Source organism: Lissotriton helveticus, chromosome 9 (assembly GCF_964261635.1).
Source record: "Lissotriton helveticus chromosome 9, aLisHel1.1, whole genome shotgun sequence".
NCBI classification, from domain to species: domain Eukaryota; kingdom Metazoa; phylum Chordata; class Amphibia; order Caudata; family Salamandridae; genus Lissotriton; species Lissotriton helveticus.
The window spans coordinates 265769156-265785537 of NC_136070.1; the positions used below are offsets into that span (position 1 = coordinate 265769156).

The window sequence follows — 16382 nt, forward strand, 5'->3', positions numbered from 1 at the left end:
AGTTAGTAGCATCCCGGCGCTGTCTAGGCCTCCTGCTGTTGATGTAATCATGCACTTGTAGTATGTAGTATGTAATTGAACTTTCGCTGTATTAGCTGTGATTGTTTCTCTACTCCGTACTTTAAATTCTGTTTTCCTTTTCTTTCTTTTTCTCCTCTAAATCCTCACTGCCGCTCGCTTCTTTTGACTTTCCTTGTTTCCTTGTTTCTCTGCTTTATTCTCTCTTAGGACTAATTTTATGTAATGCATAAATGCTTTGGGATGTTTTTTTTTCATTATTCCTTCTTTGACTTCGCTTATCCATCCATTGTTATATGCCCAGATTAAAAAAAGATGGATTTGGTTGTTTTTTTGGTGCCGGGGGGGGGAGGGGGGGGCTTTGGTCTAAGGTGATGTTAACTTTGTACGTTGGTTTTTCTGTTAAAAAAGAAAAAAGGAAAAGGAAAAAAAAAAATTTATTTTAAAGAAAAACTAGATACAGTGGTTAGTCCATCACCTATTTTACTTCTAAAGCCTGGAACAACATGCCCCTGCACATCAGAGCCTCCTCCTCAGTTCCTGAATTCCACAATAAACTGATGGCAGGGCTCTTTACCTAGCCCCGAACGTGGCTCAGCCCATTTAGCTGCTACTCCAGCACTAGGGTACCCTTCCATGTGAGATGTGTGTTATAATAATACACATAGAATAGCATAACATAATGTCAGAACTTTTAAGAAATAAAGTGTTTGTATGGCATAACAGAATAACACATTGACTGAGAACAAAAAACTTCAATGTTTTACCAATGTTTCCTTTCTGCCTCTACATCTAAACTATATACTGCACACTACTCTTTTAATTAGCTGGGGATTGTTCCATTGAAGATAGATATACGGCCATATCATTTTGTCTAGTTATATGTCATTAGAGCCAGTTTGAAAGACTTTCAGAAGAACATTTTTCACAAATTAGGAATTTATTTTGCTGAAATACAGGGCACTTTTTCTACACTTGTCTGGGTTTGAAAAAGTACAACTGGTATGGGACAAAACGTGTGGTGGGTGGCAATTTATTTTGACTTTGGAAGAAAAACAAAGATATCAATTATTACAACAAACCTACTCAGAATTGTACATATTTAATTTTACATCAATAGGAGTCCCCTTATTTTGCCTAATCTATTTGTGAATACGATCTGTACAGGATTAATTGTAACTATTGGGTGTGACTTTTAAAATGGGATACTGCCCACTGTGGGACAGTGATACGCTACAGGAGGTGGGAACCCTACAAAATGTGACCTAATTGGCCCCAGCAAACTGGGGGGACGTGTGGAGCAAGGGGGGCCTAACTCCGTAGGGGAACCTCTAGGTGAATTCACCCAGACGGACACTGAGCCATTCAGACACAAACAATTAAGACATGCTTTGGTGACCTATGTCTCGAATATAGCGGTACAAAAAGGGGGTGGTGATGGACGGAGCATCTGAACCAATCAAACACTCACACCCAGTCAACAGATCTGGGTTTAATCCATCACCGTTCTTTAGCCCACTCTGCCAACCCAGTTCAGACATGGCCATATGCAAATTAGTCTGACCCTGTGCCTCATGGGAACAGTCCAGCCCGAACTGCCAAACCATGCCTTCCCTGGACCAGAAACAAGCTTCCTGGGACCGGTTTCTGGCATTTCAGCCGTCTTCAGCCAGGCTTGCTTGAATCCAGTGGCAAAGTGAGCAAGGGACTCAACGTCTGAGCATACCCTGCCAACTTATGGCAAACAAAGCGGTACAAAAGGGGGTGGAGATGGACGGAGCATCTGAACCAATCAAACACTCACACCCAGTCAACAGATCTGGGTTTAATCTATCACCGTTCTTTAGCCCACTCTGCCACCCCAGTTCCGACATGGCCATATGCAAATCAGTCTGACCCTGTGCCTCATGGGAACAGCCCAGCCCGAACTGCCAAGCCATGCCTTCCCTGGACCAGAAACAAGCTTCCTAGGACCGGTTTCTGGCATTTCAGCCATCTTCAGCCAGGCTTGCTTGAATCCAGTGGCAAAGTGAGCAAGGGACTCACGTCTGAGCATACCCTGCCAACTTATGGCGAACAAAGCGGTACAAAAAGGGGGTGGTGATGGACGGAGCATCTGAACCAATCAAACACTCACACCCAGTCAACAGATCTGGGTTTAATCCATCACCGTTCTTTAGCCCACTCTGCCCGGAAACAAGCCTAGGAAGCTTGTTTTCGGGCCAGGGAAGGCATGGCTTGGCAGTTCGGGCTGGACAGTTCCCATGAGGCACAGGGTCAGAATGATTTGCATATGGCCATGTCTGAACTGGGGTAGCAGAGTGGGCTAAAGAACGGCGATGGATCAAACCCAGATCTGTTGACTGGGTGTGAGTGTTTGATTGGTTCAGATGCTCCGTCCATCACCACCCCCTTTTGTACCGCTTTGTTCGCCATAAGTTGGCAGGGTATGCTCAGAAGTGAGTCCCTTGCTCACTTTGCCACTGGATTCAAGCAAGCCTGGCTGAAGACGGCTGAAATGCCAGAAACAGGTCCTAGGAAGCTTGTTTCCGATCCAGGGAAGGCATGGCTTGGCAGTTCGGGCTGGACTGTTCCCATGAGGCACAGGGTCAGACTGATTTGCATATGGCCATGTCTGAACTGGGGTGGCAGAGTGGGCTAAAGAACGGTGATGGATCAAACCCAGATCTGTTGACTGGGTGTGAGTGTTTGATTGGTTCATATGCTCCGTCCATCACCACCCCCTTTTGTACCCCTTTGTCTCGAATATGACACGAATCCTAACAATGCGTTGCCACTGGAAAACAGGCTTATGTCAGAGGCAACCAGGCAAAAATCTCTCTATCTCACATATCAAAAAATCATGAATAATCCCTCCTTACCCCAGGTGCACCTTGAGGCAAAATGGGAGGAGGACACGGGTGACTTCCTAGTGGACTGGTACTCACAAACTGAAAAACATGTTTAGCAGCGGGGGCCCAAACAAATGGGCAAAGATTTGGGTGGTGCCTTCGGGACAGAGCCCTCATTTGGGTCTAGCACCACCAGTTATTCTCGACTTTGTGGGGAGGGTATTGGTAAGTATGAATGTTTTTCTACATGTTAGTTTACTAGGCGTGTATATGTTTCTGTAGTAAAAAAGAGGCACATATATTTATGAATGTATGCTTCCATTTAAGTGTCAAAGGCCTAGTCAGAGTGTACGTTTTTATAGTTTGTGATGTTCACCATTAGTTAGAGTACCTGTGTTTCTATGAGATTCACATGTGCATAAAATATTTGTACCGTCAACGATATTCACCTGTATTAAAAATGCATCCATTTTTACAATCCATGAAATGCATTTATTTTTAGAGTATATGTTTCTGTGGTTGGGAACATTCAAATTCGTAGTTAGCTGCATTAATGTGCAGTCAAAATCTTTACTTCTCTAGTCAACAACAACAATGTATCGTTATATTTCTCCAACGAGGACATTTCCCTACTAATTTTAAGTTTTCGTTTCTATAGTAAGGTGCAGCGAAATGTTGGGAGTAATCATGTTTAGTAAATAAATGCAGATAATGTTTCGATTACCTTGTTTGCTAGCGATGTTATTTGAATTTTGACAGTTCAAGATTACTTTTTATTGATAGTACCACCACAAAGACTGTCAGAAGTAGCTGGAACTTGTCACTAATATTAAATGATCAGCAAAGGGACAACTTTATGTTTTGTTTGACCCTGATTTGCAAAAGCCATTCCTCCAACCAGCTGCCAGGTCAATAAAGGACCTACACCTCTTCAGAAAAGGACCATTAACTAAAACAACCTGGTCTCGGAACAATGACAAGTGATGGTCCCTTCATAAAAGGAACGCAGACCAGAGGCATTCTATCTAGGAAATGGCCAATAAAGAGAGGTGACACCTTCATAGATAACCAAAATACCAAATAAGGAAAGAACCAGAGATGAATCCTCCAAAGAAGGGATAACAACCCTGCTACCTTCACCAAAAAAAGAATAATGGTCAAAGGTAACTGTTCCAGAGGAATTCCAAGGTGCAAAGATTAAAACACCTTTACTATGCCAATGAAGGCCAATGTTCAAATAGCGTGACGGCCTGAGAAGCCACCCATGAAAGCAATGGTTCGGAATGGCTTTGTGGTAGGGTGAAATTGCTATCAGACTTAAGGTGACGAGGATAAAAAAAAATGTTTTTAAAAAAGAATATCAATGAGGATAAAGTTTGCTATAAAAACTCACTATACATAACCCATTCAACAGCCGCTAGAGGTGATCAATCTAGAAAAGAACCTCTGATCAATCAAAACCCTTTCAAGGACAACCAATAAACAGAGGTGACCCCCAGAGAAACACCAATGATCAACGCTCAACCTTTCATAAAAAGGGAAATGACCAGAGATCTCCACCAAATAGTAGGCAATTGTCATAGGCAGTCCATAAAAAGAAACTGCAATTACCATAGGTGGCCTCCTGGAAAAAGACTAGTGAACAGAAGTTACCTGTTCTACGGAATGCCAATGAATTGCCAAAGTGGTCTCCCACGGATGATGGTCAATGAGTAAGTGAAACCGATTCTGTAAAAATAGCAGCGGCCCCAGCTGATAGGCCTTTCCCAACAAAGAAAGGCAATTAACCGAGGGAACTCTCAAAAGAGAGGCAATTGTTAGGAGGTAAAACATTCAGAGAAATGGCAATGATACAATGACCAACTACCCCTTCAAATAAAGGCCACCACTCCAGGGAAAGGTGACCACTGCAGAGGACGGCTACTGGCCAGATTCGATCCTTCCAGAGAAGGGGAAATGCCAAGAGAGAACACTTATACAAAGGTTATCAATAAGATGCAACCACTTTGGCACAAGAGCAAAAAAAAACGGTTGACCTTTTCAAAGAAATGGCATTGGCCAAAGAAGATCTCTTCATAGAAATACAGAGATGAACACAGGGGCCCTCTTCAAAAAAAAGTGCAAGGGGAGAAATAGACCAAATCAAAGATAGCCAAAGGATCAGAGGTAATCGGAAAGAGACCGACTTATGGAAAAAGAAAAAGGCAAATAAATAGGACAGACCACTTTGCAAACCACTATAGATGAAAAGTAATGATCACAAAAAGATCAATGACATTAGGTGCACACTTGATGGAAAGGCTACTGATCTAAAATGGCCAGTCCAGAGAAATGCCAAAGCAACATGACCCCATCAGGAAAATGGCAATTGCAGGGATAGACAAAACAACAAATTGCCACTTTAAACACGTCAAGTAACTTGAAAAATATTCCCACAAAATCTACTGAACCTTGCTTCCTTAAAATGTTTAAATCAGGAGTAAAATATATATATTTTAGGTTCCTTTTTTTCAAAATTACTGCATAGTTCATTTTTATTATCATGTAATGCAGTAGTGTTGGATCAGAGTCAGTCAACTGTATAAAGGTACGTGGGATGTGACTGACTCTTCCTCAACTCATTGACCATTCCTGAAGAAGGACTGATGTATGAATGAATCTTTCGCAGCCCAGCCGGTCTTCCAGGGATAATGCAGGTATGTGAATTACTAATATCAGTTTTACTAATCAGTCAACCATTGGCATAGCCCTAATAGTCTTCAAGAGGCACATCTGCCACTTGACTGATCTTTAACCATCCCCATTGGCCTTTTACACAGACGATGGAATGTGACTGACTATCCCTAGTTCTGTCAGCCTTTCAGAGGTAATACTGACATTTGCCTCATTTGCCTCTAAATCTGCCTGTCTTTCAGAGAGGACCCTGATATGCAACCATAGTGCTAGGATATTGCCCAGTGTCATGTGCCGAGCAATGAGAAATGCTAGCTCAGTGTCACGATGCGAAATAAGACTCTACATCACTGTCTGAAAAAAAGGATGAAAGAGATTCCAGATCGGAAGACTAATGGAGGCATTATAGAAGATCCAGAGTTGAAAGAAGTACCAGATAATGGGTTAAATGAGTGACAGCATCCCTACATCAAAGAGGAGGAGGGGGAGGGAGAGCCTTGGCTACGATGAGGGCAACAAACTGAAAGGAATGAGAGCCCAAAGTAGTAGGAGTGGGTGGGATATGCCCCATATCACAGGGTGAAGAGCAGATTTACGAGAACCCAGAGATGAGATGGACAGAAGAGAAATGCAAAAAAATTAAAGAACACTGGAGGAAGAGGGGAAGTAAAGAGAGCGATCCAAAGTCACAGGGGGATCAATTAAGAGCTGAAAGAGAACCCAAAGCATAGGGGCAAGTACACAGATGATAGTTCAAAAAGCAGAATGGCAACCGAGGGATGTAAAAGACACCAGGTCAAAGGGGAGAGTAACGAGTGAGAGAGAGCACGAAAGGATAAAAGGAATGAAGAACGCGCCCAGGGAGCACTGGGAAAGGGAAAGAGATCCACTACAGTACCTTACTTATTTTAACAACAGTGTTGAGCCCACTCGGCATTTAACAAACTTTGTAACTTTTCACTCAGTATTCATGTATATTTGTTTATTTTTTATTTTGCTCTTTCCAGAGTGCAGGTATTATAACGAAAGGTGGGAATGGCTTTGTAGAGACTGCAAGGGTAGGTTTCATAACATCAGAACATAGGGTGCATGAACAAGCACCGTTGTAGTTAAACAATAATGTTAGTGATTTTGGATTACATCTCAGTTTGTGGGTATATTATTTAAAGGAGTACACATAGGACCTACGGTAAAACAAAAAGTCGAGTGTGGTGATGTCACATGTTTGCTGGGACTATATATACACGAGAACTGGGGAATATGCACTAAGAGGAAGAGCTACTGTCGAAATAAATCATGAGTACTAGTGGACTTGAAGAGGGGGAAAAGGAAAGAAAGGACGCAGTCACCCTGGGTCTAATTCGGTTTTACTCACAAACTGCCCAGCACATCTAAGACAGGTTCCTTGCATTGAGAGCTCCTGCCCAGGGCCTTCGTGACATCCCAGGATAGCTTTACACACTGCCATACTCCCCTCAAAACGGACTTTGTACTCAGACTGGTCGCGTGGAGCCGCTTCACACACAAGGCATTGCACCAGTAAAGTGCTCCAAGACCAAGAGCATATCTACTCACAACACTTCCGGCCCATACCTTTGTAACCTCTGACTGACTACTCACAAGATGACCATACACGTAACGGGTACTGAATGGCACCGATTACTCTCAAGGCTCCTCTACTACGGCATGCTTTGCTGGAGAAGGACACCACAGTTAGTCTTCTTATAGCAGAGGCGGTACATGTTAAACTAGTAACAGTTCTACTCACAGAGGCCTTGCCCTACAAACTTATTTAGGCCTTGAAATCCTTAGGCTGACAGCAGAAAACTTCTTAACTGTAGGCACTACCTAAGATCCCATGAAGTGATCCGAGGTTGGCTCCACTCGGAGCTGCTTACCTGGTGGCCCACTGGGGACAGGGAGGTGGTAGTTTCTGTATTAGGTGTTCCTTGCTGTGTATACAAGTACTCCCTGGTGTTCCTGGATTGTCTTTGCTCTAAACTGACACTTCACAACTGAATGGAACTTTCCAGAATCTATTGTTTTTAAAACGTTCCTGAACATTCCACACTCAGCCTGATCTCACATAGCAGTCAGCACGACACAGGCAGCCGAGGAAGGAAACGAACATACAGGCAAGCTTCGGGTCAGAGACAGTCAGATCTCCAAATGTATCAAAGGGCGAGGCCATTGCTAGCAGGCATTAAGAGCCTGTGACAGAGTTCTCTGTTGGAAGTATTATATGGCAAGCTGTGCAATGAGCACATCGAGAGTGGCGGGGGCACAAGCAGCAAAGAACCAGACGGTAACAGAAACTGGAAAAATCCAGTCCGCAAGGAAAATTGTGGAGTCAATTGCGCATAAGCAAGGATGGGCTTTAGCTCATAACTGTTTACCTTCACATCGCCCATTAAAGCAGCTGTCAGAGTGAAAAATCGTACAATGGGTCATTTATTCCCAGCCAATATTTAGACACTTCACGCTGCGGGTTGTTGTGAAGACAGGGATATAGTTTTACTAAAAAATGTGGGATTATGCACAGGCTATTTTCACAATTGTTTACGTTACGTACTGTCTGAGCAAAACCGGAACTGCTGACACAAAGCTCTAGAATGACTGGAGGAGTGGGAATTAAGGTTAGAAAATGTAATCAAACAGGATGAGCAAAAAAGGTGATGGTTCTGTTTTTTTTTTTGGGGGGGGGGGGGGTGTATTCAAGTTGTTTAATGAAGAGCCAGCTCTAGAACAGTTCCTGGAACCTAACCAGACAAACGATTAAGAAACATTTAACAAGGTGGTGGCATTTTCTCGTCGTTTATGACATGGCAACACAAACCAGCCCAAATACTCTACCCAATAGTGCATTATGACCTTTGGAATGCCTTACAGGGAGATAACCATAGTCATCATTTCTGATATTGTTGCTGGTGGGAGTGGTAACAGAAGCCTCATAGGCTAGCGAGCGTCGCAGCATTTTGCCACGTTCCAGAGCAACTCCCATAAATATGCAGAATAATAGCTGGTCACACACCCTACACTTCATTGTCCCATTGCCCAATTCCTGAGATCGGTTTTGAATATGTGGTACTCTCGTTTCTTCTTTTTCATTGTTGACATCTTTCCCTGCGAACATCCAGCTCATTTCTTCTCCTCGGCTCTATCTCAACGCCACCTTTACGACCCTTCTTCCTTCTGCTCCACTTCGCACTGCACCGGTCTCCGCCTCCAAGTTTTTCTTTCTGGTTTCTATTCACTTTGTCCCCTCTATACATTTCAATATATGGGAACACCTACAAAACTCATGTGACCCTAGGATGCATTCATTCGTTTGGGCGTTAGACAGCCCTACATGCCTCGCAAAAGGTCCTTCGTAGCGCTTCGAAACCGGTTTACCGGAGGATGATAATTAGTAACAAATCTGATAGGGAATTAGGGGAGTCTCCTAATTAAAGAGCGCTGTGTACGAGCTACTTGGCACACGCTATCTGACTCTCGCGTCTTTTCTGTTCCCTGATTTTAGCTCTTGTCCCGAATCAGCTGGCAGCCTCCCCTTCTACTGTAACCCCCTCCCGCCTGTCTCCTCTCCTCCCGCCCCCTAGACTACTAAACTTGCCCCTCCTCACGGTTGTTCCACACCTTACCCTGGCTCCAACCCCGCAGGGCCCTAGACACGGGCAGCAGGATGTAGAACAGGATACTCCCGATCATCCTCCTAGCTCGCGCTGCAACCTTTCCACCACGTGCTTCCGGTCCAACAACAACAACAACAACCTCCCTTTCCTTGTTCAATGGCAGTCGGAACCGGAAAACGGCATCTCCATGGCAACCAGCAGTGCTACTCCTAGCTTTCATGGGTACAAAAGAAGGACTGCTGCCGAGTCGCAGGTATGGACACAGAAGAAGGGCCAGAGAGAGGTTTCTTTCAGCGGAAAAGAAACAGTACCTCAGCAAATGGCCCAATTTTTAGGTCTGGCTTTTCAGATACTACGTGACCTTATGTGATTTACCTATAAAGAGCTTTCACTGAGAGGTGCTTTAATGGGAGTATATGTTTTGATTAGGCAGACGTTGTGTGTTTCACATCAAAAAGTGCAATCGTACCACGCATGTCATTATTTTGTTTGTTTAGTTTCCAAGTTTAGTTTAGTTTAGTTGTCAAGTTTCCCAGGTTCATGTGCGATGTGCTGCCGACTACAGTTTTTTTCTTTGAAATCTGGGAGTAGTAGTACTGTTTTAAAATGAAGTAAACAAGACTACAAGTACATGAATTCAAAGACAAGCATTGGCATAGCCAATAGGTCTCGCTTTTGGGACCTTCTAAGTATTTAGTTATGCAGCACAATATCCTTGGTGCAACCACATCAACTGTCGCATGGCTAAACACTTGTGCGTGGTTGTGTGTGTGTGTGTGTGTGTGTGTGTGTGGTGGGTGGGTGGGGTTGTGTGGTGTTTGTGGGGTTGTGTGGGGGGTTGTATGTGTGTGTGTGGGGGGTTGTGTGTGTGGGGGGGTGGGGGGATGGGGGTTGTATGTGTGTGGGTTGTGTGTGTGGGGTTGTGTGTGTGGGGGTGTGTGTGTGGGGGGGTGGGGGGATGGGGGTTGTATGTGTGTGGGTTGTGTGTGTGGGGTTGTGTGTGTGGGGGTGTGTGTGTGGGGGGGGATGTGTGTGTGGGGAGTTGTGTGTGGGGTTGTGTGTGTGTGTGGGGGGGGGGTTGTGTGGTTGTGTGTGTGGGGCTGTGTGTGTGTATGTGTGGGGCTGTGTGTATGTGTGTGGTTGTGTGTGGGGGTTGTGTGTGTGGAGGGGGTTGTGTTTGGGTGGGGGGTTGTGTGTGTGTGGTTTTGTGTGGGGTTGTGTGGGATTGTGTGTGTGGGGTTGTGTAAGTGTGGGGTTGTGTGTGGGGGGTTGTGTGTGGGGGGTTATGTGTGTGGTTGTGTTTGTGGGGTTGTGTGTGGGGGGTTGTGTGTGTGTGGGGTTGTGTGTGTGGTTGTGTGTGTATGTGTTTGTGTTTGGTTGTGTGTGTTGGGGGTTGGGGTTGTGTGTGTGTGGGGTTGTGTAAGTGTGGGGTTGTGTGTGGGGGGTTGTGTGTGGGAGGTTTTATGTGGGGTTGTGTGTGGGGGGGTGTGGGGTTGTGTGTGTGTTGGGGGTTATGTGTGTGTGGGTGTGTTTGTGGGGTTGTGTGTGTGGGGGGGTTGTGTGTGGGGGATTGTGTGTGGGGGGGGTTGTGTGTGGTTGTGTGTGTATGTGTTTGTGTGTGTGTTTGTTTGTGTGTGGTTGTGTGCGTGGTTGTGTGTATGTGGGGTTGTGTGTGTGTAGGGTTGTGTGTGTGTGGGGGGGTTGTATGTGTATGGGGTTGTGTGTGTGGGGGTTGTGTGTGTGGGGGGTTGTGTGTGTGGGCGGAATGTGTGTGTGGGAGGGCTGTGTGTGTGGTTGTGTGTATGTGTGTGGGGTTGTGTGTGTGAGGCTGTGTGTGTGTGTGTGTATGTGGGATTGTGTGTGTGTGTGGGGTTGTGTGTGTGGGGGGTTGTGTGGGCTGGGTTGTGTGTGTGGGGGGGGGTTGTGTGGGGGGTTGTGTGTGGGGCTGTGTGTGTCGTTGTGTGTGTGGTTGTGTGGGGTTGTGCGTGTGGTTGTGTGGGGTTGTGTGTGGGGTGGTTGTGTGGGGGTTGTGTTTGTGATTGTGTGTGTGGGGTTGTGTGTGGGGGTTGTGTGGGGTTGTGTCTGGGGTTGTGTGTGGTTGGTGTGTGGTTGTGTGTGGGGTTGTGTGTGTGGGGGTTGTGTGTGGGACTGTGTGTGTGGTTGTGTGTGTGTTTATGTGTGTGGGGTTGTGTGTGCGTGGGGGTTGTGTGTGTGGGGGGTTGTGTGGGGGGGCTTGTGTGTGAGTGTGTGTTTGGGGGGGTTGTGTGTGGGTGGGGTTGCGTGTGAGGTGTCTGTGTGTGTGGGGTTGTGTGTGTGTGGGGGGGTTGTGTGTGTGAGGTTGTGTGGGGGGGTTGTGTGTGGGGTTGTGTGTATTTGTGTGGTTGTGTGTATTTGTATGTTTGTGTGTGGGGTCGTGTGTATTTGTTTGATTGTGTGTGGGGTTGTGTGTGTGGGGGTTGTGTGTGTGGGGGGGTTGTGTGTGGGGGGTTGTGTGTGTGTGGAATTGTGTGTGTGGGGGTTGTGTGTGGGGGGGTTGTGTGTGGGGGGTTTGTGTGTGTGAGGGGTCGTGTGTGTGTTGGGATGTGTGTGTGGGGTTGTGTGTGTGTGGGGTTGTGTGTGTGTGGGGTTGTGTGTGGTTGTGTGTGTGGTTGTGTGTGTAATGGGTTGTGTGTGTGTGGTTGTTGTGTGGTTGTGTGTATTTGTGTGGTTGTGTGTGTGGGGTTTTGTGTGGGGTTGTGGTTGTGTGTATTTGTGTGGTTGTGTGTATTTGTGTGGTTGTATGTGTGGGGTTGTGTGTGGGGGGTTGTGTGTTTGTGGAGTTGTGGGGGGGGTTGTGCATGTGTGGGGGGGTTGTGTGTGGGGGTTTGTGTGTGGGGGGGTTGTGTGTGGGGGGGGTTGTGAGTATGGGGGTGTTGTGTGTGGGATTGTGTGTGGTTGTGTGGTTGTGTATGTGGTTGTATGTGTGGTTGTGTGTGGTTGTGTGTGATTGTGTGTGTGGTTGTGTGTGGTTGTGTGTGTTGTGTGTGTTGTGTGTGTTGTGTGTGTGGTTGTGTGTGTATGTGGGGGTTTGTGTGTGTGTGTGGGGTTGTGTGTGTGGGGTTGTGTGTAGTTGTGTTTCCAGGGTTGTGTGTGTGGGGTTGTGTGTGTGTGGTTGTGTGGTTGTGTGGTTGTGTGTGTGTGTGGTTGTGTGTGTGTGGTTGTGTGTGTGGTTGTGTGTGTGTGGGATTGTGTGTGTGGGTGCGGTTGTGTGTGTGTGGGTGGGCTTGTGTTAGAAAGGCGATCCCGGGGGAGGCAGAAGATGTCTGACTGACCACCCCTAGGTCCACCCTTCCGTCTAGAAGTAGCCGAGCGTTGTCGAGAGGCCTCCTGGGTGAGGGTCCTCTCCTAAGATCGTACAGCAGAGTAACCACACCACTACAAATAGACACCACACAAGAGGATAAGTACTTAGGCTTTATCAAGGATAAAGTTTTCTGGTCTTCAGCGATATGTACAGGCAGATCGAGGGATCTGGAAAGTCTCGTAAACAAGGGACCGGGTAGCGGGACAGTCTCAGTACTGGTGAAGGATGGGATACCCTGCGCACAGCTCTCAATCTTCGAGCCGGGGGGTTCCGAGGGGTCGAGTCGCGGCAGCGCCAGTAGGACTCGGCAGATGGTCTCAATGGAGAGGGGGCCGCGGCAGCGCCAGCAGGCCTCGAGGTGGTTTCGGCGAAGATGGGCCGCGGCAGCGCCAGCAGGCTCCAAAGATGGTTCAGCTAAGATGGACCGCGGCAGCGCCAGCAGGCTCCAAAGATGGTTCAGCTAAGATGGACCGCGGCAGCGCCAGCAGGCTCCAAAGATGGTTCAGCTAAGATGGACCGCGGCAGCGCCAGCAGGCTCCAAAGATGGTTCAGCTAAGATGGACCGCGGCAGCGCCAGCAGGCTCCAAGGATGAGTTCAGGCTTCAGGGTAATGAGTTCTTCTCGGGTCAGCCGCGACAGCGTCAGCAGGGCTCTTGACTCCAGGATACAACTGGCGTCCTACTCCAGGGCTGGCCCAGATATAGGACTGGAGTCCTTTGATGTCTGGACCCTCGCGCCTCGGGGTCAGAGGGGCTGGGATGGTGGTGTCCAGACACCCAGCAGGGGGGTGGAGCCACCGCCCAGGGAGGCCGGAGGGCGATCGATACCAGGCGTCCGAGGACGGCTGGAGGGCCATCAAAACTCCCCTCCTCTCAGATCCGTTGAGTGGCCACTCTACCACCCGGGGGGATCTTGGTGCCTCGGTGTCGGGGCTTCGCTGGGGCCTTGGCCGGTGCCGAGGCCACGTGCTCGGGACGTGGTGGGCCCAAGATGGAGTCGGGCGAGGCCACGTGCTCGGGACGTGATGGGCCCACGCTGGAGTCGGGCCTGTAGGGGTGATCCGGAGGGGTAGCCGGACCGGCAGTGGTGGGGCGTGCAGGGTATGCCATGTTCCAGGGGGGAGAGCCGTGGTTTGCTAGGGTGGTTGCTCTCGGCGGTAGTTCGTGTCGGGTCGTGCTCAGGGGGTGACCATGGCTTGATGGAGGGCCGATGTCGTCCTGGGCCTGCCATGCGGGAGGGGTAGGACCATGCCAGGAGGCCGGGTCCAACACGCGTCCCCCCCAGCTGAAGGCAGGGGAGAGTCACCCATCTTCTTGGGGGTTCTCCTCGCCGAGGCGGAAGAACCGGGACAGGCCATCCGCATTGGCGTGGTCGTTGCCAGGGCGATGCTCCACAGTGAAGTCCATCCCTTGGAGGGAAATGGACCATCGCAGTAGCTTCGGGTTCTCGCCCCGCATCTGCATCAGCCACCGCAGGGGCCGGTGGTCGGTCTGTACCCGGAAGTGGGTGCCGAAGAGGTAGGGCCGGAGTTTCTTTAGGGCCCACACGACGGCGAAGGCTTCCCTCTCGATGGTGCTCCATCGTTGTTCTCTAGCCAGCAGGCGCCGACTGATGAAGGCCACGGGAAGGTCGACTCCCTCGGGGTTTACTTGGGAGAGGACCGCCCCAATGCCGTGCTCCGAGGCGTTGGTTTGGACCACAAACTCTCGGCTGTAGTCGGGGGCCTGGAGCACAGGGGCGGTGCACATGGCAGTCTTTAGGGTCTCGAAGGCTGCTTGGCACTCGGGGGTCCAGTGCACCTTCTGTGGGAGTCGTTTGGAGGTCAGTTCTGTGAGGGGCCCCACAATGCTCCCATAGTTTTTGATGAAGCGCCGATAATATCCAGTGAGCCCCAGGAAGGCTCGGACTGCTGTCTGGGTGACCGGAGGCTCCCAGGCCCGGATGGCGTCAATCTTTGGCTGGAGGGGAGCTACCTGGCCGCTCCCTACTTGGTGTCCCAGATAGGTCACGGACCCTTGGCCTATCTGGCACTTGCTGGCTTTTACTGTTAGTCCGGCCCGTCGGAGGGCCGTCAGGACCTCCCAGAGGTGTGTCAAGTGCTCGTCCCAGTGGAAGCTGTATACCGCAATATCGTCCAGGTATGCAGCACTGAACTGTTCTAGCCCCGCCAGCACTTTATTCACTAGTCTCTGGAAGGTGGCCGGAGCGTTTTTCATGCCAAAGGGCATCACTTTAAAGTGGAAGTGGCCGTCGGGGGTTGAGAAGGCCGATCGCTCTTGGGCACCAGGGGTGAGGCCGATCTGCCAATAACCGGCCGTGAGGTCGAAGGTGCTGAGATACTTGGTGGCCCCCAGGCGATCGATCAGTTCATCTGCCCGGGGGATGGGATGGGCGTCGGTCCTGGTGACGGCATTCAGCCCCCGGTAGTCGACACAGGACCGGAGCTCCGGGGTGCGCCGGGGGCGGCGGCTTTAGGGACCAGGACAACGGGACTGGCCCAGGGACTGTCTGAGGGTTCGACTACCCCCAGCGCTAGCATCTTGGCAACTTCGGACTGAATGCAGGCCCGAACTCGGTCGGGAACTTGAAAAGCCCGGTGTCGTACAGGCGGGCTGTCCCCGGTGTCGACATCGTGAACACACCACCGGGTGATCCCGGGAGTGAGGGAAAATAGGTCTGCAAATTGCCCCAGCAGCTTCCGGCAGTCCTGGTGCTGTTCTGGGGTCAGGGTAGAGGAGAGCGTGACCCCTTCGACGGAGCCGTCCTTCTCAGTGGTGCTCAGGAGATCGGGTAAGGACTCGGAGTCGTCTTCCGCTCCGTCGTCTGTAGCTAGCAGCAGGCTCAGCTCAGTGCGGGCAAAGTGAGGCTTGAGCCGGTTGGCGTGTAGGACCCGGAGGGCATTCCGGGGGGACTCCATGTCCACCAAGTAAGTGACGGGGCTCTTGCACTCCACCACTTTGAAGGGCCCCGTCCATTTGTCCTGGAGGGCACAAGGTTCGACCGGGGACATGACCCAGACCTGCTGGCCCGGCTCGAACTCGATGGAGGAGGCATTCTGGTCATACCAGCGTTTCATCTCCTCCTGACTGGCCTCCAGGTTGGCCTCGGCAAGTTCCCGGAACTTCCGAGTCTGGTTGCGGAGGGTCAGGAGGTACCGGTAGACATCTGGGGGAGCATCTCAGACAGCCGTCTCCCAGCCTTCTTTGACCAGGCTGAGGGGACCTCGGACAGGATGCCCATACAACAGTTTGAAGGGGCTGAACCCCAGGGACTTCTGGGGCACCTCTCGATAGGCAAATAGGAGGCAAGGCAGCAGGACATCCCATCTGCGTTGTAGCGGCTCTTCTAAGCCCTTGATCATCCCCTTCAGTGTTCGGTTAAACCGCTCTACAAGTCCATTTCCTTGGGGGTGATACGGGGTGGTGAACTTATATGTGACCCCGCACTGTTGCCACAGGGACCGCATATATTTAGATATAAAGTTTGTGCCCCGATCACTCACGACCTCTCGGGGTAAGCCGACTCTGGAGAAGATCCCCATTAGCGCTCGGCCCACCACGGGGGCCGTGATGGTTCGGAGGGGGATGGCTTCGGGATAGCGGGTGGCATGGTCCACCAGAACAAGGATGAAGCGGTGTCCTTGAGAGGTGCGGGGGTCCAGGGGCCCCACTATGTCAATCCCCACTCGCTCGGGGTTGTTACCACGGGAAAAGGTTGGAGCGGGGCCTTGACTTTCCCCCCGCTCTTCCCGCTGGCTTGACAGGTCGGACAGGTTCTGCAGTGATTGTTCACATCGTTGCGCATTTTCGGCCAGTAAAAATGGGTCACCAGGCAGCTGTATGTTTTGTCCTGCCCCAGGTGCCC

The 16382-nt window shown here is 49.6% G+C and overlaps 1 protein-coding gene across 2 annotated transcripts in view; it reads right to left on the reverse strand.

Annotated features, from left to right (window-relative positions):
• Positions 1–9334, reverse strand: part of ANGEL1 (angel homolog 1) — a 348097-nt gene extending 338763 nt beyond the window's left edge. The window contains exon 1 of one of the 2 annotated variants that reach the window (XM_078659942.1): positions 9185–9334. In XM_078659942.1, coding sequence (XP_078516068.1) covers positions 9185–9251 — 67 coding nt within the window. In that variant the 5' untranslated portion in view covers positions 9252–9334. Of the gene's footprint in view, positions 1–7441; positions 7555–9184 lie in introns of those variants that run through there. The other variant, XM_078659943.1, reaches the window with a different exon arrangement.
• Positions 9335–16382: the final 7048 nt, after the last annotated feature.